The sequence below is a fragment of the Haliotis asinina genome, chromosome 3, assembly GCF_037392515.1.
Source record: "Haliotis asinina isolate JCU_RB_2024 chromosome 3, JCU_Hal_asi_v2, whole genome shotgun sequence".
In the NCBI taxonomy this organism is placed as follows: domain Eukaryota; kingdom Metazoa; phylum Mollusca; class Gastropoda; order Lepetellida; family Haliotidae; genus Haliotis; species Haliotis asinina.
The window spans coordinates 1,654,023-1,679,286 of NC_090282.1; the positions used below are offsets into that span (position 1 = coordinate 1,654,023).

The following is a 25,264-nucleotide window of genomic DNA, read 5'->3' on the forward strand; positions in this document are numbered from 1 at the left end:
AATTTAGAATGTTATAGTTTTCTACAACACATTAATTCATTGTTAGTTCTGCGTATAAGTTTGAACTCGATGGGTAACAATAGTAATGACAAGCAATCGAGTAAACATATGCAACAAAATCATTTTTAAATCTAATAGAAAATTCTGCTTAATGCAGGGTCGAATCGGTATAAACGAGGCCTGATACTGCGTTATTGGTGTTCGCGTAAAGGAAGTCAGTGTTAACCTGAAACAAAATACGAGATTGCGTCGGATATAGTTCACATGTTAGGCATGTGATACATGTGCTCTCACCTTGGGGAAATATATTTGTTCAAAATTGCCTCTGCCCACCAACAAAACATGGGGATAAGGGTTATCCTGAGCGCCTCACAGGGGTCTTGTGTTATCCGGGTTGATATCAGTAATACCGTTAGAATTTTGAATAGTTTTCTAGTGAACGTGGTTTGCCGCTATAAGAAATACACATATTATTATTAGACTTAAGCTCCCTAGCATTCATTTCACCACGATCTGTCCACGAACTGTGTATCGAGATAAATGACCTGTTCCATATACATCAAACTCTCCCTCACTGTTTCCACCCTTGTTTGACGTTGATGAAGTAAAGGGCGTCCAATAGGATGGCCACGGTGTCACTTGTCATTAGCAGACGTTAAAGTGTTGCTCTAGACTGCAACAGCATGTGTCTGTTGAGTTATGCTCATATATTGTACCCTTTAATATTTTCTCCGATGGGCGATAATGCTGGGTTGTAGGGCGTTTATTGATTGTGACCTTAAGCATTGGAATCTGATCCAACATTCTGAATAATATATTGAAATATTCTGCCATCAACATTGTACTTGCTTTGCCGTACATATGGCCGCAGGAAGCCATTTGTCAGCAGTGTTTACAATGTACACAGGGATGCCAGACATCCTGATGTATGCAGCAGTACTACAGTTTGCCCTGGTAAGTCGTCGTGTGTTTAAACTGTTGTACTACTTGTAGTATACGTACAAGGAGCTCATATATTTTCCAGTCGCCATTTTGTTTAATGGGGAGACACATCTTTTGTCTGCCTGCGGAAACTCATTTCTTGTAGTTACAGAAACCACGTGTAGTTGAAATGTTGCAATTCAAATGCAAGTTAACTGAGCATCAGTCTGTAAGAGAACAGAGCTAGTTGTGAACCCAGCAAACAACAAAAACATTGTCAGTTGTACTCTACAAGTAACCTAGCGGACAAATCAATACAAATCTAGATAAGTAGAACAGAGAGACAGTAGAATGCCAGAACAGTGATTATTTTCCAAAACGTTAATGGCTGTATTATTCACCTCTGAGTCTGAGTAACACTAATCACACTGACCTGACCAACTGGGCCTGGAGGATACACTGACCTGACCAACTGGGCCTGGTGGATACACTGACCTGACCAACTGGGCCTGGAGGATACACTGACCGTCACACGTAACACTGGTGTACTTGAGGTGCAACGAGACTCAACAGTTACCTCCACTTATATACAGAGAACTACGTTGCTAGGAGTGTTCACACTAACCCAGTTGTATCTGCTGTATTCCATGCATTAGGGGAGGGTGCTAGTTAATTTCAGCACTCTGTCCAAATGTAGCACCGACTACATCATACCAATGAATACAATTAAACGGTATATTTAGATGATATGTTGTGATAAAAGGCAGAAAGATATATAACTAAAACAGTGTTACGTGTTGAATCTCAAAGTGAAACTGAAACGTTCACCGAGAATAAGTACTGTGTTAAGTAAGATGGGGTGAAATCCAGAAACAATAAAGAAATGTGATGAAATGAACAATTATGTTGCATGAACTACGATAAAAAATCTATACAAATCAATACAAATGCATCACATATGTGGTACAGAATAAAATAAAAGGACAAATTCAGGTTACAAAAAGTGATTATAGCATTGAAGATAACATTCACCTCCCAGCAAACAGTAAGTCAGCTTGCCTAAACAGTGTAGTAAGAGTAGCATCCAGGGTAGAGTTATCATGACACCAAGCTGGTCGGTCATCTGGTGATCCTACCTCGAACACTATGTCCTGTGCCCGGTCGGTCACGGTAATGCAGCCCCACACCATCCCGGATCATACAGAAATACTTGTCCCATGCCAACAGCTTATTCAGAGTGTAGGAATCAGGACTAACACCTCACATACGTGTATGCCTCGAGGTGCTGGACGTGTGCTGGACATGTACAGTGTGTTTGGGTGTTATTCAGACATGAGGCAAGGATGTTTGTTCTACTGTTATTTTATGATCCAGCACCTCTCTTGATAATGTATGCTAACAAACGAAACACTTCTATACACAAGGAAAAGAGTGATGGGGAATTTCAGTTCCCCATGGGAACAAATATGCGATATGACGTAAGTCTCACGTGCTCACAGCCATCCTTCTGATAGGTTGTCCACAATTATATTCTGCCACCGACATAAAACACACAATGAGATTGTAATTTAGTAGCAACACTATGCATGATGGTGCTGATAGTAACCTTTTGTCCTCAGATGTTAAATAATATTTCCCTTTATCAACAGGAAATTGGAGTATTGCAGATATTCTCAGCAGCAGAAGGTAAGGCATATTGACCCGACACTATATCTATTGACCACGTACCTCGTATATATTTTCACAATGTGTGGAGCTGCCACAAAAGGTTTATCAATCCTCACCACAGACCGTTGTTCTGCCGACCCTGTGGACTGATACTTTAGTGTTCAGCCAAAGCTATCGGTAGTATGGATGGTCATCCAAGTGGATGGTTTGTCGCAAGTGCGGTTTGTCCAGAGCGCTGATTGCAGACTGTGTGGTTCCATGACCATGTTGTCGTAATATCTGATGCACTTGTGACGTCATATAACATGTTTTCGTTTTAATTCACACTCACATGCTGAGACACGCTTATGTATATATTTGTATGTGACGTTACCTACTTTCTTCTTGATACAGGTGTCGTTAGCGACAAGGCCGGGAAGATGTTCCTGCTGTCGTTCCTTCCCACACACGACAGTAGTGGAAACATTCTCCTGGTGCTCTCAGCGCACAATGAAACCCGCGTGCAGGTGGAGAACCAGTTCTATAACATATCACTCACATATGACATCGAACAACATGGCTCAGTAAACGTCAGTCTTAGTTCCCAACTCCGGTACCGCAACCATCTGGAAATAGAACGGAAAGCTGTGATTGTGAACTCTACTGCTGACATTGTTGTTCATGTGTTTAATATCGGCAACATAACTTCAGACGGCTATGTCGCCTTACCCACGGAAGCACTGTCAACACGCTATCTCCTGGCTGCATTTGATAAACCCTCAACAATTTTCAGTGTGTTCAGCAACGCAAAACCTAGTGTTTCAGCATTTACCATAGCTGCTCTTGAGGATAACACAACCATTACTATCAAGTTCAAGCATTCATTATCTTCATGTGGAGTGCAGCCTAAATCTACCACCGTTTTGGGTTCATTTCTAAACCAGTTTACATTTTCGTTTCCCCAAGCATCGGTGAGGGAGGATGCTAAACAAAAGGAAGTTATCATGACAATACACAAATATGATGTGATAGGAACAAACTGCACCGTGGACCCAACTGGAACTATCATTACCAGCAATCGACCAGTGAGTGTGGTGTCGGGTGGTGTGTGTAGCTTCGTGCCCCACGCCATGATGCCAGAGTGTGACCACATGGAGGAGATGATGATACCGTCAGAGCTCTTTGGGAGCCATTTTGTCTTCCATGAACTTGGAGGTCGTCCGTCTGGTGCCATATACAGAATCATCGCCAACGAAAACCACACATCTATAACTTCTACCCTGGGGCATGGGGGAACCCTGCATGAGTCCCAGGCTGCCGACATCAACATCAAGGAGACGGGGTCAATGTGTCTGAGCACCAGCAAACCCGTCCTGGTCGTCATGTTCTCAAAGGGAAGCCATGCCGATGTTCCCGAGAGGTTTGGAGGGCCATTCATGACTGTTGTTCCTTCCACTGAGAGGTTCTCGTACATGCCGATTCATCTCCCACATCTCTGGAACATGACCTTCCTAAAGACAAGGATGACACCGTATGTCACAGTGATCCAGAAACAGGAATGCAAGGACAATTTCGATATGTTTGATGAGGTTCGAATTATTCCGGACTGTAAGTATGCTGTGGCCACAATTAAGTTGACGAGATCCTATGAGCAGCTGGTACTAATGCCAGAGATGAAATATGGTGCCATATTTTATGGATTTGGCTCAGGAGAGGGTTTTGGATTTTCAACAGGAATTTCCATGACAAATAAAACTTCTGGTAAGGCACAATTGGTATTTCGCAAATGGAACAGTAGTTATATTTAGGGTGTCGTAATGTAGCGAGGTTCTTAGTTTTGAGGTCAATAGAATCAGGCAATTCATCTCAAAGACTGATAATTCCTTGTTCGCAAATAACATATTATTGTCCTTTAGACACAAGACGGCAACCGTTAAATATGACGACGTGATGACGTGTGTGGACGCCAGGTGCTTTTTCAGCTGTCAGCAGCTCATACAATTTAATATAGAGACACCGCTGTCGTCAAACGACAACACCCCTGCCACTCAAGACACCTTAAAAACAGAAACGTTTCCTACAGTCTACAATAACATCGTGCAATAAAAACGTTACAACTAACATCGAGCAATATGATCATGATCATGGAAAGCTGACATTGTTTTATTGTTGGAATAAAGGAATAAACGGTGGCGGTTTGGTTTCATAGAAAGGGTCACATATGGCTCGATGCTGATTACCTCCCTAGTCATATAGGGGTGTGGTTGATATTGATTACCTCCCCTTTTATATAGGGTTTGGTACCGATTACCTCCTCTTCCTTATAGGGGTTGATTCTGATTACCTCCTCTTCCAAATAGCGGTTGATACTGATTACCTCCCCTTCTATATAGAGGTTGATACTGATTACTTTCCATTTCCCCCAGAGTTGCATGAGACAAAGCACTGTGGCAGTTTCCCCTGTCTAAACGACGCTGAGTGTATTGAGGCCTGCCCCTACTCGTGTGTCTGCAGGGATGGTTTCCAGGGTCGCCAGTGTGAACAACGTGAGTATACCGCCTACCTGAACTCAGTATACCATCTACCTACAGTGAGTATACCATCTGTCTACAGTGAGCATACCCCCTATCAACAGTGAGTGTACCGTCTGTCTACAGTCTACCTAGTGAGTGTACCGTCTGTCTACAGTAAGTATACATCTACCTAGTGAGTATACCGTCTATCTATACTGAGCATACCGTCTCCGTACAGTGAGTATACTGTCTCTTTACAGTGAGTATAGATCTACCTAGTGAGTATTTCGTGTACCCATGGTGAGTACACCGTCTCTCTACCGTGACTATACTATCTATCTACAGTCAGTATACCATCTACCCACAGATAGTATACCATCTACCAACGGTTATTTTACCATCTACCTACAGATAGTATATAATCTACCTCCGGTGATTATACCATCGACCCAGTCAGTATACCTCCTACCTACAGTTAGAATATAATCTGCGTACAGTGAACTGACCATCTACCTACAGTTAATTACAGTTGCCCAATTATGTTCATAGATTGTCCAGGTAAAACTAGGTATTAGTGCCATGCGTCATGTATTTATTAAAGGGTATCGGTTAAGCTGAAAACTTGACCCAATGACTGGGCAATGTAGCGGAATAAGTACGAGTATTACTGAAAACGGTTAGCGTTGAATGAATGAATGAATGAATGACATTGTCTTTTTTTCCTCCAAAATACATTCGAATATTAGCATTTATGATATCCGTCAACTACATATATACATATGATATTAACAAAGCACATATATTTATAGCAGATGGATATTTACATGAGTGGTAGTTTAGAACGTATACATCAAAGAGTCTTTTAAGGCATAGATATATTTTGAAAAGTGTAATGTGATGGTTTGCCATGCTGCTTCGTCAAGGCCAGGGATCGGAAGTTTGGCACCACAAAAGAGTACATGGGCATCTTCATCATCCAGCATTTCAATTAACACATATACATCTATATCCAGTATGTCAAGTAGTGTCATATAAAAATGATTTCGTTGGCTCATTACAGATTCACAATGTAAAATAAGGTGGGCATCATGGTCATGGCAGTACTTATTACAAAGCCTACATTCCTTTGTGAATTTGGCTTTAGAGCCGACTAGTACAGTAAGTTGTATACTGGCTTTATAGTCTGGGTACAAATACATTAGAGTGTAAAGTCTATGAAGACTCAGTGTTTGGTGTATTACAGCATATCTGGACATATGTTCTCTTATGGAGAGTCTCAATTTCCATTGAGCTTCTTCATAAGAGAAGATAGAACTTACAACTATTCTTCTCCAAGCTGTCTTTGACAGGAAAATACCAGTTTCCACATAAGTTACTATATATTTCAGTAGATCATACTTCCGTACAGTACATAACAAAGTGTTGCAAATACTGCGTGAGTGAATATCTAAGTGAACAGTGAGTGATAAGAATGCACAGAACAGCGTTTTCGTTGATGAATGACAAGCGTTGTTACATAATCTTCCAAGGAATAGCAATCTACACTTATCAGTGTATCGAACTATTGTCCAGAGACCTAGGTTGGCACACACAGAATCTGTTGACATACGTCTGTTGAACCCTTGAATACATTTAGCAAAATATCGTTGGGTATTTTCCAGCAAATCAATGTTTTTGCCGTATACCGGAGGCATGGTTTCACAACCATAGAAACTTGTAGGTAAAATCATTCTTTTCCATATATTAACACATGTAACAGGATGTAAATCAGTATTGTTAAGACCCAATGAGCGTAAGGAATTTATAGTTTGCCTGACCTTTTGACAGTTAGCGAGAACTCTGTCTTTACAAGACAGATCTGATGAAAGTAGAACACCACCATATTTTACTGATGAACTTGTATTAATTGCGATGTCACTAAACGAGAATGAGAGCTCAGGACAAGACTGTTTTCCTTTCCGAAAAACAAAAACTAAAACAGTGCTTTTAGATGCATTGTATTTTAGGCGCCATCGGGAAGCGTAATCCGAGACAATGTGAAGTGAATTTTGCAGCCCACACGGGGTGGTACTTAACAGCGTCGTATCATCGGCTAACAGGATTGATGGCACGTCAATACCATATACACATATACCATTGTTACTGCGTCTTAGTTCAGTTAATAAATCATTAATAAAGACAAGGATGAACCATGCAGACAGGACTCTACCTTGTCCTACACATTGTTTTTCTTCAATTGTATCTGAGCTATTTCCGTTGTACACTACAAAAGAAGAGCTGCAGATGTAGCTATGATATAGCAGATTCCACATTTTTCCCGTTATACCCAAACTGTAGAGTTTTAGGAATAGACCGTTATGCCAAATGCGATCAAAGGCTTTCTCATTATCGAGAAACGCTGAAAAGACTTGTGAGCCACGCTCAACATAATATGTTACGCAATCATTGAGCATGAACGTTGACATAATGGCACCATGTTCTTTTCTAAATCCAAATTGTAGAGGATCTGGAAAATAAGGATTAATATGACTTATATAACATTGTAGACGTGAGAGTAATAGTTTTTCAAATAGTTTTCCTAAACAGGAGGTACGGGTGATACCTCTGTAGTTTTTGGGGTCGCATTTGAACCTTTTCCTTTATAAAGTGGAACGATCATACCCAATCTAAGGATACTGGGAAAGTAGACAGCTTTCATAGTTGCGTTATATAAGACGCAAAGCTTTTCGACCAGCGCGTCACCGCCATAGATAAGGTGTTCATTGTTTTAACTCTGAAGACTGGATATCGGCATATAGTACAGCGTCAGCATGAGTAGAATCATTAGGATCTGAAATTATATCTGCTAGTTTGTTATCTACAGATACCTTTAATTCATCATCAAACGTTTCGGCGTGGTGCGGTAAGGCAAGGTTAGCATAGTAAGCACCCCACAGGTTACAAATGGCCTCTGGTGTGTCCGCTTGGGTATTGTTAAACACTAATTGGTCAACTGTTGACCGCGGGCGTCTAAGTTTACGCACAGATTTAAAGAAGGTATTAATATAAGTTTCCGATGTAATTTCGAGTTCACGAGATAGTTCTTTGCGTTGTTTTCGCTTTGCCTGTCGATGTAAACGACGGAAATCGCGCTTTGCACGTTTGTATTCTCGATATGAATATGAATTGTCTCCCCTTGGTTTGTCGTCTGCAAGCCAGGTTCGACGCGAGGCTCGCATTTGATAGTGAGCATCATCTAGGCCATTACTCTTCCAATATGGCTACCGCATGAGAGGGTATAAGGATATAGTCAATTACAGACTTGTACAGTATTACTGAACACGGTTAGCGTTGTGATCGGAGAATACCGAGATCGATCGCAAGTATGAGGAGGAACACATTGTCCCTTGCCACACACAGCACATGCAGTTTCTATGCAGCACTGGTTGTTATGAAAGTGGAGAATATGTTGGGAATATTTCAGTAAAGCTGGAGATGATACGATGCATTTGAAGTGACATGAACACATGACTCTTGTTTGTTCCAGAAAAGAATAACACGATGGAGCCACTGTTCAAAGGTAAGTTGCAATACGATTGTGGACGCCGGTCAGCATTTGAGCACGTTCGTGCCCACGGTACCAAAACTAAGGCCTAACAAACAGAAGCAGTCCATGTATTCTGAGACAAAACATTAGCAAGATGAATCTGCAAGATGAAGGATATTTCGTGCTTGTACGGGGGCATGCAGCGAGTACTTTGATCAGCAGGAAACCCAGCAAAAGCTGTACAGCCGAATGCCAGAGAATATGTAACATGGCGTATCTAGCCGGCCTTCAGAATCGTTACGCGCTTGGATGTGTATAGCATACAAACTAGCTTTCCGTGAGAATCGGGACAAAACGAGGTGGGAGAATGAAACAACCGTGACTAAAAGTCAAACAAACGTGGCCAAAGGTGACAAAACATGAAAGGATCGAAAGATGCCGTGGAAAACACATGCTTCCTTCCCACTACGGACCCTATACGAGCCGTCTACAAGTTGTGTTACGGCCGATTGCGTACCGTCACCTTTCGTTGCGTTTTCCCTGTTTTACTACGACATGCTAGGTTTCTCATTAGTACCGTGACTGCTCTGGCAATTTCCAACAGGTTAAATTCTCAGACGGCATCTGACAGCGACAATCACTGACTGTAACGCTTGCTCATAAAATCCCACGTTGTCTCATGTCCAACCCTTTTGTACCGATTTCACTGTGTTTCGGTAAAACGGGCACAAGACTACATATTAGCTAGTCTGGTTCGGTGACTTGGTTGCCCTTAACATCAATCCACATATCATCTAGCACAGATATGAATTAAACGTCAAATATTATGATGTGTTGACTGCCAGACACCGACGACTGTATCTCCAACCCGTGTGTCCGAGGACAGTGTCGAGACAGAATAGATGCATACAAGTGTGTGTGTGAACCTGGCTTCCAGGGAGTAAACTGTGAAAAAGGTGAGAATCATTACAGTTGTTGAGAGGTTATGTTGGCTGCCTCTTATTCCCCCCAATTATATGGGTACTGAGAGGTAAGCTGATAGTCATCCGATACCATATGCTGCTATGCTTCTTCCCTAAATACTGTGAACTGCTAGCCATCCCATATCCTACACTGTTATGCTTCTTCCCTAAATACTGTGAACTGCTAGTCACGTACCCCATATCCTACACCGTCATGCTTCTCCCCTAAATACCGTGAAATGCTAGTCATCTCAAATCCTACACTGTTATGCTTCTCCCCTAAATACCGTGAACTGCTAGTCATCCCATATCTTACACTGTTATGCTTCTCCCCTAAATACTGTGAACTGCTAGTCATCCCATATCCTACATTGTTATGCTTCTTCCCTAAATACTGTGAACTGCTAGTCACGTACCCCATATCCTACACTGTTATGCTTCTCCCCTAAATACTGTGAACTGCTAGTCATCCCATATCCTACACTGTTATGCTTCTTCCCTAAATACTGTGAACTGCTAGTCACGTACCCCATACCCTACACTCTCATGCTTCTTCCCTAAATACTATGAACTGCTAGTCACGTACCCCATATCCTACACTGTTATGCTTCTTCCCTAAATACTGTGAACTGCTAGTCATCCCATATCCTACACTGTTATGCTTCTTCCCTAAATACTGTGAACTGCTAGTCACAACACATCCTACACTGTTATGCTTCTTCACTAAATACTGTGAACTGCTAGTCATCCCATATCCTACACTGTTATGCTTCTCCCCTAAATACTGTGAACTGCTAGTCACGTACCCCATATCCTACACTGTTATGCTTCTCCCCTAAATACTGTGAACTGCTAGTCATCTCATATCCTACACTGTTATGCTTCTCCCCTAAATACCGTGAACTGCTAGTTATCCCATATCCTACACTATTTTGCTTCTTCCCTAAATACTGTGAACTGCTAGTCACGTACCCCATATCCAACACTGTTATGCTTCTTCCCTAAATACTGTGAACTGCTAGTCACGTACCCCATATCCTACACTATTTTGCTTCTTCCCTAAATACTGTGAACTGCTAGTCATCCCATATCCTACACTGTTATGCTTCTTCCCTAAATACTGTGAACTGTTAGTCACCCCATATCCTACACTGTTATGCTTCTCCCCTAAATACTGTGAGCTGCTAGCCATCCCATATCCTACACTGTTATGCTTCTCCCCAAATACCGTGAACTGCTAGTCACGTACCCCATATCCTACACTGTTATGCTTCTTCCCTAAATACCGTGAACTGCTAGTCACGTACCCCATATCCTACACTGTTATGCTTCGTCCCTAAATACTGTGAACTGCTAGTCACGTACCCCATATTCTACACTGTTATGCTTCTCCCCTAAATACTGTGAACTGCTAGTCATCCCATATCCTTCACTGTTATGCTTCTTCCCTAAATACTGTGAACTGCTAGTCACGTACCCCATATCCTACACTGTTATGCTTCTTCCCTAAATACTGTGAACTGCTAGTCACAGCATATCCTACACTGTTATGCTTCTTCCCTAAATACTGTGAACTGCTAGTCATCCCATATCCTACACTGTTATGCTTCTTCCCTAAATACTGTGAACTGCTAGCCACCCCATATACTACACTGTTATGCTTCTCCCCTAAATACTGTGAACTGCTAGTCATCCCATATCCACCACTGTTATGTTTATCCCCTAAATACGGTGAACTGCTAGTCATCCTATATCCTAATCAGTTGTGCTTCTCCCCTAAATACTGTGAACTGCTAGTCACGTACCCCATTTCCTACACTGTTATGATTCTCCCCTAAATACTGTGAACTGCTAGTCACGTACCCCATATCCTACACTATTATGCTTCTTCCCTAAATACTGTGAACTGCTAGTCATCCCATATCCTACACTGTCATGCTTCTTCCCTAAATACTGTGAACTGCTAGTCACCCCATATCCTACACTGTTATGCTTCTCCCCTAAATACTGTGAACTGCTAGCCACCCCATATCCTACACTGTTATGCTTCTCCCCAAGTACCGTGAACTGCTAGTCACGTACCCCATATCCTACACTGTTATGCTTCTTCCCTAAATACTGTGAACTGCTAGTCACGTATCCCATACCTTGCACTGTTATGCTTCTTCCCTAAATACTGTGAACTGCTAGTCACGTACCCCATATCCTACACTGTTATGCTTCTTCCCTAAATACTGTGAACTGCTAGTCACGTACCCCATATCCTACACTGTTATGCTTCTTCCCTAAATACTGTGAACTGCTAGTCATCCCATATCCTTCACTGTTATGCTTCTTCCCTAAATACTGTGAACTGCTAGTCACGTACCCCATATCCTACACTGTTATGCTTCTTCCCTAAATACTGTGAACTGCTAGTCATCCCATATCCTACACTGTTTTGCTTCTTCCCTAAATACTGTGAACTGCTAGCCACCCCATATCCTACCCTGTTATGCTTCTTGCCTGAATACGGTGAACTGCTAGCCTTCGCAATCCCTACCCTACTATTCTTATCCCCTCGGAGATCTTGGAGATCCTTGTCTTTCTAGAAATGCGTATTACACAGATATAGACGAATGTGTCAGTGATCCATATGCTACTATAAATGTTTATGTACACAGATATAGACGAATGTCTTGGAGATCCATGTGTGCATGGCGACTGTAAAGACGGAGTCAACGCCTACACTGCACTGTTATGCTTCTTCCCTAAATACTGTGAACTGCTAGTCACGTACCCCATATCCTACACTGTTATGCTTCTTCCCTAAATACTGTGAACTGCTAGTCACGTACCCCATATTCTACACTGTTATGCTTCTTCCCTAAATACTGTGAACTGCTAGTCATCCCATATCCTTCACTGTTATGCTTCTTCCCTAAATACTGTGAACTGCTAGTCACGTACCCCATATCCTACACTGTTATGCTTCTTCCCTAAATACTGTGAACTGCTAGTCACAGCATATCCTACACTGTTATGCTTCTTCCCTAAATACTGTGAACTGCTAGTCATCCCATATCCTACACTGTTATGCTTCTTCCCTAAATACTGTGAAGTGCTAGTCACGTACCCCATATCCTACACTATTATGCTTCTTCCCTAAATACTGTGAACTGCTAGTCATCCCATATCCTACACTGTCATGCTTCTTCCCTAAATACTGTGAACTGCTAGTCACCCCATATCCTACACTGTTATGCTTCTCCCCTAAATACTGTGAACTGCTAGCCACCCCATATCCTACACTGTTATGCTTCTCCCCAATTACCGTGAACTGCTAGTCACGTACCCCATATCCTACACTGTTATGCTTCTTCCCTAAATACTGTGAACTGCTAGTCACGTATCCCATACCTTGCACTGTTATGCTTCTTCCCTAAATACTGTGAACTGCTAGTCACGTACCCCATATCCTACACTGTTATGCTTCTTCCCTAAATACTGTGAACTGCTAGTCACGTACCCCATATTCTACACTGTTATGCTTCTTCCCTAAATACTGTGAACTGCTAGTCATCCCATATCCTTCACTGTTATGCTTCTTCCCTAAATACTGTGAACTGCTAGTCACGTACCCCATATCCTACACTGTTATGCTTCTTCCCTAAATACTGTGAACTGCTAGTCATCCCATATCCTACACTGTTTTGCTTCTTCCCTAAATACTGTGAACTGCTAGCCACCCCATATCCTACCCTGTTATGCTTCTTGCCTGAATACGGTGAACTGCTAGCCTTCGCAATCCCTACCCTACTATTCTTATCCCCTCGGAGATCTTGGAGATCCTTGTCTTTCTAGAAATGCGTATTACACAGATATAGACGAATGTGTCAGTGATCCATATGCTACTATAAATGTTTATGTACACAGATATAGACGAATGTCTTGGAGATCCATGTGTGCATGGCGACTGTAAAGACGGAGTCAACGCCTACACTGCACTGTTATGCTTCTTCCCTAAATACTGTGAACTGCTAGTCACGTACCCCATATCCTACACTGTTATGCTTCTTCCCTAAATACTGTGAACTGCTAGTCACGTACCCCATATTCTACACTGTTATGCTTCTTCCCTAAATACTGTGAACTGCTAGTCATCCCATATCCTTCACTGTTATGCTTCTTCCCTAAATACTGTGAACTGCTAGTCACGTACCCCATATCCTACACTGTTATGCTTCTTCCCTAAATACTGTGAACTGCTAGTCACAGCATATCCTACACTGTTATGCTTCTTCCCTAAATACTGTGAACTGCTAGTCATCCCATATCCTACACTGTTATGCTTCTTCCCTAAATACTGTGAACTGCTAGCCACCCCATACCCTACACTGTTATGCTTCTTCCCTAAATACTGTGAACTGCTAGTCATCCTATATCCTACACTGTTATGCTTCTCCCCTAAATACTGTGAACTGCTAGTCATCCCATATCCACCACTGTTATGTTTATCCCCTAAATACGGTGAACTGCTAGTCATCCCATATCCTACACTGTTATGCTTCTCCCCTAAATACTGTGAACTGCTAGCCACCCCATATCCTACCCTGTTATGCTTCTTCCCTGAATACGGTGAACTGCTAGCCTTCGCAATCCCTACCCTACTATTCTTATCCCCTCGGAGATCTTGGAGATCCTTGTCTTTCTAGAAATGCGTATTACACAGATATAGACGAATGTGTCAGTGATCCATATGCTACTATAAATGTTTATGTACACAGATATAGACGAATGTCTTGGAGATCCATGTGTGCATGGCGACTGTAAAGACGGAGTCAACGCCTACACTGCACTGTTATGCTTCTTCCCTAAATACTGTGAACTGCTAGTCACGTACCCCATATCCTACACTGTTATGCTTCTTCCCTAAATACTGTGAACTGCTAGTCACGTACCCCATATTCTACACTGTTTTGCTTCTTCCCTAAATACTGTGAACTGCTAGTCATCCCATATCCTTCACTGTTATGCTTCTTCCCTAAATACTGTGAACTGCTAGTCACGTACCCCATATCCTACACTGTTATGCTTCTTCCCTAAATACTGTGAACTGCTAGTCACAGCATATCCTACACTGTTATGCTTCTTCCCTAAATACTGTGAACTGCTAGTCATCCCATATCCTACACTGTTATGCTTCTTCCCTAAATACTGTGAACTGCTAGCCACCCCATACCCTACACTGTTATGCTTCTTCCCTAAATACGGTGAACTGCTAGCCTTCGCAATCCCTACCCTACTATTCTTATCCCCTCGGAGATCTTGGAGATCCTTGTCTTTCTAGAAATGCGTATTACACAGATATAGACGAATGTGTCAGTGATCCATAGGCTACTATAAATGTTTATGTACACAGATATAGACGAATGTCTTGGAGATCCATGTGTGCATGGCGACTGTAAAGACGGAGTCAACGCCTACACCTGCCTTTGTTACCATGGTTACACAGGACTGAATTGCAACATCAGTAAGTATTTAGAATAATGATATTCCACACATTCGCCGTTTCTGACCGATGGAGAGCCGCTGTGACTGCCCGGTTTAGTGTTTATTGTTCCGGCTATCCTATGCAAAAAAATCGGACTAGTTGAGTCATGCCATCAACAAAGTGTCTGATGTTTAATATTTCATACGTCTTACTTACAGATGTTAACGACTGCTCTCCAGACCCGTGTAGTGGACACGGGGAGTGTCGAGATGGCGTCAGTAACTACTCATGCATTTGCCAATCAGGATACACAGGGTCTCACTGCCATACAGGTATAGTCAGTGCAGTGGTAAAAGTAGAAAAGGTACATATATTGTCAACACTACAGGTGTAACAGGCACTACCACCCATGTCTAATCAGAATATATAGAAAACACACTGGTAACATTAGATACGGTGTAAGTATAGTCAACACACTAGTAACATTAGACAAACAAACAGATATAATCAACGTACAGGTAACAGTAAATGCAGTAGAGGTACAGTCAACATAGAGGTAACAGTAGATACAGTTGAGGCATGGTCACCATGCAGGTAATAGCAGATACAGTAGAGCTATACTCTGTACAGGCAAGATACAGATATAGTCACTACACTTAAAACAACAGGCAAGGTACAGATATAGTCACTACACTTATAACAACAGGCAAGATACAGATATAGTCACTACACTTATAACAGCAGGCAAGGTACAGATATAGTCACTACACCGGTAACAGCAGGCAAGGTACAGATATAGTCACTACACTGGTAACAGCAGGCAAGGTACAGATATAGTCACTACACTTATAACAGCCGGCAAAGTACAGATATAGTTAGTACACTGGTAACAGAAGATAAGATACACATATAATCAATACACTGGTTACACTAGACGGGGTGCAGGTGTAGGTAACACACTGGTAAAAGAAGATAAGGCACTAATGCAGTCAATACACTGGTAACATTAAACTAGGTACAGGTATAGTCAACACACTGGTAACAGTAGAGAAGGTACGGGTACAGTCAACACACTGGTAACAGTAAACAAGGTATATATTTAGACAACACACCGGTAGCGGTAGATAAAATACAAGCTGAGTCAACACAAGTAACAGTAGATAATGTACAGATATAGTCAACACACTGGTAACATTAGACAAAGTGCCGGTATAGTCCACACACTGGTAACAGTAGACAATATACAGATATAGTCAACACTCTGGTAACACTTGCTATACACGCAAAATTACATACTTGGTAAAATATTTGATATAAATGTAATAGTAAACACTTGACATACAGGTAATAGTAAAGTTAACACTTGACATACATGTATTTTTTATAGTAAACACTTGACATACATGTAATAGTAAACACTTGATTTACAGGTAACTGTAAACAATTGATATAAACACTTGGCTTACAGGTAGTTCTAGACAATGACAAATATTTACCAGCAGAAAAATGCGAACCAATTTCGTTATTTCAATTTTGCTCTACAAAAATCACTGCTGACTCTAATTGTTTAATGTTAACTATTTGTCTCTAATCTACCCCCAGACATTGATGACTGTGTGAACGATTTCCTTTGTCTGAACAACGGCACGTGCGTGGACGGGGTCAATACGTACACGTGCATGTGCGCACATGGTTACACAGGGCGCCGATGTGAGCACGGTAGGTATTTCGGTATTTTGGGAAAAGTACCTGATGTCCTAACAGCTCTGCAGCACAGGTCCGCGTAAACATGCGGTACGATTCAACAACCTCACTTTCTTCACCTGTGAGGCGAGGTCCCACATCTGACAGTATGACGTGGTCTCTCTCTACTGTTACATCAGTACGCGTGGTGTTATGGCAAATATCTACAAGGTGTTCATTCTTTGAGCAAGTAATTCGTTTGTTGTTTCACCTGCGGATCTGTATATTACATGTTCTCACAATCTGTCTGGTTAAAGACCCTGTTCTGTAAATCTAAGATCGGAATGCCCCGATTACCTGTCAATAAATTAGTGTATGAACTGAAAGTGAAAGTAAGACGACTATAGCAATGTTTCGCTGTGCAGACATCGTGGAGTGTGTGAGCAGCCCCTGCAGGAACGGCGGCTACTGCGTGGAAGGACCCAGCTCCTACACCTGCATGTGCCGGGTCGGATACACCGGTGTCAACTGTGAGCAGGGTAGGTACATAATGCTATCTACTTACTTTCAGCTGTGAGCTGGGTAGGTACATTCCATTATCTACCTGCTATCATCTGTGAGCAAGGTAGGTACTACCAACTGTCATCTGTAACCTGGGTAGATACATCCCTTGATTCACCCCGTTATTCCGTTATCTACTTTCTGTCAGTTGTGAGCAGGATAGCTACTTGAACTGTAACGGTTTTAGTTAAAGTGGAATTGATAACATCTCCGTTTCTACAGCCCAGGAAACTGAATCTAAAATTACATGCATATAAGAGACACTGCTGTCCACTTCCAAAGAATCATATCGTTGAAAGCCGACGTAAAATATTGATTTATGATGAGCGATTTGAAACTGAAGACATTAAGTCGTTGTAGATATTACCCCAGCATTGTTGTGCTAACGCATTTTCTTCATGGCGAGTATTAAATATATAATTCCTTCGTGAAATTCGATCTAAATGCAGAGTAGGTGTTACATTCAGCACAAAGTATCTTTCGTTCCAGACATCGACGACTGTACCCCAAACCCATGCTTACACGACGGCAGCTGCACTGACAGTGTCAACAACTTCATCTGCGACTGTAAAGACGGATTCACGGGGACCCAGTGCGGTACAGGTAATCTGCAATCGCAGATCCATGGATTCAAATTACGCAACACAGACGTGAGAAATAGAACCCTACTCATCACTTCCTTCCCTCAGCCATACAGAGACCGGCAGTCTCTTACTGCCATAATATACTTCCTGACTGATACTGTCACACGTATACTTCCTGTCTGTTACTGACATAATATACTTCCTGTCTGTTGCTGACATAACATACTTCCTGTTTGTTGCTGTCACACGTATACTTCCTGTCTGTTACTGCCACAATATACTTCCTGTCTGTTGCTGACATAACATACTTCCTGTTTGTTGCTGTCACACGTATACTTCCTGTCTCTTACTGCCATAATATACTAAGTCTTCCTGTCTGTTGCTACCACACGTATACTTCCTGTCTCCTTCTGTCATAATATACGTCCTGTCTGTTACTGCCACACATATACTTCGTGTCTCTTACTGCCATAATATACTTCCTGTCTGTTGCTGCCACACGTATACTTCCTGTCTCTTACTGTCATAATATACGTCCTGTCTGTTGCTACCACACGTATACTTCCTGTCTCTTACTGCCATAATATACTTCCTGTCTGTTGCTGCCACACGTATACTTCCTGTCTCTTACTGTCATAATATACTTCCTGTCTGTTGCTGCCACACGTATACTTCCTGTCTCTTACTGTCATAATATACTTCCTGTCTGTTACCGCCACATATCTACTTCGTTTCTCATACTTACACATATACTTGCAGTAAGCTGCAGCACATAAATAAATTGAATAGAATTTGAAGTGAATTTGCTAATTAATGTCTATGTGTTGAAGAAGAAAGCATGTTTAAAATAGGGTGAGGATGTCGGTAACTCAAGGTCGGTCTGTCTTTAACACACATGCATTCATTAGGATATTCAGTGCATTCAAAGTACTTGCGTCATGAAGGTTTATTAGTGGGCTAAATAATCTGAATTGTATCCACGTGAAAGACTGCTAATTCCAGGGAAATACTCGCCAAGCCATCTACCTGCCGCCATGTTGGGATGCTGGTAACATTTCGATAGTGGTACTGCATGAACTTTTCACCGGCGTTGTAGCAACGAATACCTCTAACTGCACAGACTGACATTATACGTTGTTCACTGGTCACGAGGGGCATGGATTGAGGTACCCTCGGTGTTTGCTTATGCTACAAATACATGAACACAAACACACATCGAGGGTACCTCAACCTATGGTCCCGGAGTGAACAAGGTATTTATCTTACCGGACACCTCCACGTTAACTCGGAAGTGTTTGAAACGTGGGTGTCACACTTCAGCCAACCTGTGTGAATCAAACGATTCGAATTCTTGCTTCTTGCTATTTTCTTTCTCACAGGCCTTGGTAAAATCGCCGCTGCGGTGTAATTCCCCTTCTTAAATATTCACAGGGACGGCATTTGAACGCTTTGTCAAATTTATTTATTGGAAAGAGAATAAAATGTTTCCGTAGCTATCACTAGATTTTGCGAACGAAACCAGAAAAACAGATTTAGAGTACCTCTCTTCAGTCGTTTTCCTTTCGCAAACCCACGGTTATTTCTGTGCAGTATGCGTCATTTAAGGTTATGCGCGATAAAAAGTAACTGACACGCTTGTAAGAGGGGTACATTCAAAATAACAGAAGAGCACTCAACCAGTCAGAAAACGACATATTTGTGTGTGATGTAAGATATGTCAGATGTCTCTTTGACAGTTACCTCCCTTGTAAATCGTTGTTAAGTAACATCAAGCATGACGCTTCTACGTGCATACCAACAAGGCAGCTACTTCCATGACATTAGATACGATTTTATTATACTGTGCAAACCCTTCACATATTACTTTTTACTGTATTGTTTTCCCAAAGGTGCATTAAACATGAACGAAAACTGTTTAAGACATTGACGACTGCCAAGGTCAACCCTGTCTGAACAATGGAACCTGTGTTGACGGAGTGGACTCGTTTGTGTGTGAGTGTCGTCGTGGATATACAGGCTCCATCTGCCAAACAGGTGTGTCTCCATACGCCATAAGAGATAGCAGTGTTACACCTACCACAGTAAATATTCTTTTGTCCACTAACTCTTTTTCTCCTCATCAACTGTCCTCTCACAGCTTCAACGAATCCAGAACGAAGCAGGGGTAATCTACAGCATATGGTCTGTATATAGTCTCCCTGAACAAAGCAACGCGAATAATCACCCGTATTCGCCCAACTGAACACATCTCTTCCATCTTAAGCCAACTACACTGGATTCCTGTTAAGCATCGTATCACTTTCAATTGTTCTCTCACATAACCCACGCTGAATGTGGACTCTTCACTACGGTATCCCAAGGACTTTAATGTGTACCAGCTCACAAAAACACTGAGATCCTCAACCAAGCTACAAAGCCCCCCTCCCCTCCTCACAGACACACACAGACACAGACACAGACACACAGACACAGACACAGACACAGACACACAGACACAGACACAGACACACACACACACACACACACACACACACCTCCCCGTTTTGTTAAGGTAGTGACTCTTGCCTGCAGCTTTGCTTAAAAGCGCCTTTGAGCTGGCCAAGCCTGGAAATTAGGATCTATAGAGTCTTATCCGATTCTATCCTATTTTATACACACAACAACGTCCAAGCACCATCTCATCGTCACGGTCAGTGTGTACCCAGTCACACATTCCTTTTTCCTGTTACGGCCAGTGTGCACATAGTCGCACATTGCTCCTGCCTGTCACGGCCAGTGCGTACACAGACACACAACATTACATATTCCTTCTGCCTGTCACAGTCTGTGTACACTGTCACACAACAGCAGCCACTCTAGTATTCCCCAGTAATTCGATACAATGCGGACGAAGGTCGGAACTGTACTCATGTAATATATGCATTATCTTCTCATGTACGCCCGAAGGGATGTAACTCTGTTCAGCGTATTACAGTTCCTAAGAACAGCCTGGGCAGCTCGGGCCCTGTTCAGATATATATCACCAACAACATTCACAATCATTGACAACACTGAACACTGACAACCTTCTGTCTTGTTTCTCATGTCATCACGACACGGATCTGGAGTGCTGATAGGGACTTGTGGGGTGTGCGAGACGCACTTGCCCCTGTACATAGGGGCATTATTATGATAGACAAAATAAAGACGTCTTTGACAAGCTGAAGCAGGAGCAAGATCTAAACACAAACATGAACATTAGTTAAAGTTGTAGGCTAGTCGTTACGAATAATATGAGTTTTTACACAAATGTAGTCTGTTTAATCACATTTTGTCTTTTTATACAAATAATGTCTTTTTATCGTCTTTTTGCAACACATCACTTACTCACAATACTATTTTTGACTTGCAGATATCAATGAATGTGCGAACCACCAATGTCGCCACAACTCTACTTGTTTAGACGGCGTCGGCAACTATGTATGCGACTGCGTCCCCGGTTACGTAGGCATGTACTGCCAGACAGGTAGATCCCTATCACATAGATCAGCGTGACTGTAAGCATGTGTGCATGTGACGTGGCGAAATAGGCGTCGAGAACTTCCTGGTTGTGTGTACCAGCACGGCATGCTGTTTACACACCTTCAACTCCCCATTGATCAGGTGTACATACCAGGAAGTAGATGATAGTAAGCACTGGAAATGGAAACCTCTGCACAAAACGGAATATAATTTATATGTATATATATAGTTGTTATAATCATTTTGTGGACGTTGTGAAATTGGTATAAGAATTTATTTCATACTAAACTATCTAATACCTAATCAACATACGGCTTCAAGATTAAACATTGATTTTTATGACTTTTGAATATAAGAATGAATCTGAAGAATAAGGAAATGGAATCTGGGGGCGTTATTATCTTTACTGTTACGGACGGATTCTGGTCAAAGAGATTTAACCCACTAACATACCAAGCTGTTGTTTAGACCAAAAAAAACCCAAATGTTTCTTGTACAGTATGATTAGTGGGTTGAGATTGGCTGAGGGGCGTTTTGTATATGTTTCATTTATGACAGACATAAACGTTCAGAACTTACATGAATACCACAGCCACGTACAGTGGTGACAAGACTGAAACAATTTGAGCGAATCGGGATTCCAACTGACGAGCTCTGGCTTGTGGTATGCCAAACGGGAAGTAGCCATGATAGCGAATACCAGCACTAACGGCTGAGTCATCCCTTGACAGGGAATGTGACTCGTGAAGACATGTACCTGAGAAACTTGAAGCCCATCATATAAGAGACGAAGGCGTTGAGTGAGACAAGGCAACTGTATATGTAGAAATGCTCACTTGCGAGATACAAATAATGTGTCTATAGGACTGCCGTGGATATACTGGATAGACAGATGTCTTGATCTGTTCAGAGTTCAGATATGCTTATCATTTACACTTTTCGTCTGCCAATACATCACATATGACCTGTCCTCGTCTGTCAATACATCACACATCACTTGTCCCTGTCTATCAATACATCACATACCACCCCGTCTGTTACTATATTACATATTACATGTCCTCGTCCCCCAATACACCACACATCACCTGTCTTCGTTTGTCAATACACTTCATATCACATGTCTTTGTTTGTCAATACTCCACATATCACGTCTCCGTCTGTCAGTAGATCTCATATCACATATATCACATTTGGGATTACACTTTTTTAGTGAATTAAAAATTACTATGCGACTTCCACAAAAATGTAAGTCCTACAGCTGGTAGTCCAGACTGCACGCTTTATATAAACCTCTTATAAGTGTAGAGTGGCACGGCTCCCACGGCCGAAAGCTATGATTACACGATGCCATTTAGAAAGTGGTCAAACGTAACATATGCCACATTTTGGATTACACGTTCTGCGGAAAGTGCAAATTGTAGCACATTTGTTTTCTTGATTCTCACCCGTGACTCGAACCCGCACCCTCAGAGTCAGGCATCTAATCGCCAGCAGCACACAAAGTCAGCCGCCTAGTCCGCTCAGCCACCGCGGGACAACTGTAGTCTAGACTGCAAGCTTTGTGTACCCCTCTGATTAGTGTAAATTGGCACTGCTCCCACGGCCGAAAGCTTTGATTACAAAATGCCATTTAAAAAGTGGTCAAACGTTACAAATGCCACATTTGGGATTAGACCTCCTCGTCTGTCAATACATGGCATATAACATGTCTTCGTTTAACAATACACCACATATCACATGTCATCGTTTAACAATACATCGCATATCATATGTCTTCGTCTGTCAATACAGCACATATCTCATGTCTTCGTCTGTCAATACATATCATACTTGTTCCATGATAAGTCATTGAATAACTAAAATATAATGTTCATTATTGAAACTAAGGAATTCTTATGTAAGATATTTCACGACTCATGTGATGTTCACCAGATATCGATGAATGCTTGTCTGAGCCGTGCCTTCACAGTGGCGTGTGTATCGACGGCATCAACTCATTCAACTGTTCCTGTAATAAAGGATATTTTGGAAGACTTTGCAACGAAGGTAACCTCATGTATATGATGTTGGTGAAGTGACCTCGCACTGACTGTTGTAAAGTGATTCATTAGATTGGACTGTCAATATTGAGTAGCAACATTTCAACTGCAAAATGACGTGATATACCAGAAATGGCCTTCATATATCGTACCCAAATCTTCTCTGGATTAAGCTACTCCCATATAGTTGATAATACGTCAGAAAGCAACAAGATATGTTTCGCCTGTAACTTGCCACAATGTAGCTTACTTACGTTAACGTTTCCATCGCAGAATATACGACAACGCCGGACCCAACATCAACAACGCCGGACCCAACATCAACATCCCCGTCTCCATCTTTGACAAGCGTCATCCCAACATCCACTTCCATTCCAGCATCGTCCACCTGTACACCATCTTCAACTACATCAGTTGTTAATCAACAACTGTCTTCAAAAAGGAATGTTTCCAGCTATCTGTTGCTCAGCTACAAAAATTTAAGTTCATATTTCCGAAAGCATTCCACTGCACATGACAGTAGGATATCGTCGATTTTGATTGGTTGCGCAGCTCTTCTAGTGACGCTGTGTGCAATGGTTGCCGTGTGTGTGCATGACTGCATGGTGTTTTTTTGGACCCCGAGGAGAAAGGTAGAGGCATTCGATATGTTGCGTCGACATGGACTCACGGATCCGTCAGCGAGGTACACCGTTACCACTACGTCGGTTGTGCATGTGAGGGAGAAGTCCCATGGTGCCATAGCCGCAGTTGAAGAAACAGTGACATGAGGAACAGGCCTTGCTCTGTGCCCTGCTTGTGTACATGGTGCTACACATACAAACAATGAACGCTCAATCAGTATGATACGACGTACTAGCAAGTACGGAACACAAATATATACTTACCGGCTAGGCGATAAAAGTGTACTAATTGCGTTGAGAGTAAATATCACATTATCAGTAGATAAAAAGACGAAGAAATAAATCTAACCTCAGCTCCTTTTATTCAGAACATGATGAAACAAATATATCGAGCTTTGGATTCACGCGAAATACATCGTGAGATTCCTACGTTCACAAACTTACTGAGCAGTAAATGTAGCATATGACCTTAGCGAACACATACTGACTGTCAAGAAGCTTAACGTCAGGTCTATCTGTGCAGTTCAGTTAGTCCGGCAGAATGTTAACATGACCTTAGCGAACACATACTGACTGTCAAGAAGCTTAACGTCAGGTCTATCTGTGCAGTTCAGTTAGTCCGGCAGAATGTTAACATGACCTTAGCGAACACATACTGACTGTCAAGAAGCTTAACGTCAGGTCTATCTGTGCAGTTCAGGTAGTCCGGCAGAATGTTAACATGACCTTAGCGAACAAATACTGACTGTCAAGAAGCTTAACGTCAGGTCTAGCTGTGCAGTTCAGTTAGTCCGGCAGAATGTTAACATGACCTTAGCGAACACATACTGACTGTCAAGAAGCTTAACGTCAGGTCTATCTGTGCAGTTCAGGTAGTCCGGCAGAATGTTAACATGACCTTAGCGAACACATACTGACTGTCAAGAAGCTTAACGTCAGGTCTATCTGTGCAGTTCAGTTAGTCCGGCAGAATGTTAACATGACCTTAGCGAACACATACTGACTGTCCAGAAGCTTAACGTGAGGTCTATCTGTGCAGTTCAGGTAGTCCGGCAGAATGTTAACATGACCTTAGCGAACAAATACTGACTGTCAAGAAGCTTAACGTCAGGTCTATCTGTGCAGTTCAGGTAGTCCGGCAGAATGTTAACATGACCTTAGCGAACACATACTGACTGTCAAGAAGCTTAACGTCAGGTCTATCTGTGCAGTTCAGTTAGTCCGGCAG

General features: G+C 42.0%; 2 protein-coding genes across 2 annotated transcripts; both read left to right on the plus strand.

Moving 5' to 3' along the window:
• The first annotated feature begins 897 nt into the window (after window positions 1-897).
• On the plus strand, window positions 898-12,381 carry LOC137277258 (uncharacterized). Its single transcript, XM_067808918.1, has 7 exons — window positions 898-954; window positions 2,571-2,607; window positions 2,983-4,329; window positions 4,995-5,114; window positions 8,608-8,640; window positions 9,453-9,563; window positions 12,233-12,381. Exons 1-7 carry the CDS (start codon window positions 898-900, stop codon window positions 12,379-12,381), a joined length of 1,854 nt encoding a protein of 617 aa, XP_067665019.1.
• Window positions 12,382-16,722: 4,341 nt separating this feature from the next.
• Window positions 16,723-24,379, plus strand: LOC137279144 (protein crumbs homolog 2-like). Its single transcript, XM_067811620.1, has 7 exons — window positions 16,723-16,761; window positions 17,151-17,264; window positions 17,776-17,889; window positions 19,791-19,904; window positions 21,262-21,375; window positions 23,307-23,420; window positions 23,687-24,379. Exons 2-7 carry the CDS (start codon window positions 17,225-17,227, stop codon window positions 24,181-24,183), a joined length of 993 nt encoding a protein of 330 aa, XP_067667721.1. The 5' UTR covers window positions 16,723-16,761; window positions 17,151-17,224; the 3' UTR covers window positions 24,184-24,379.
• Window positions 24,380-25,264: the final 885 nt, after the last annotated feature.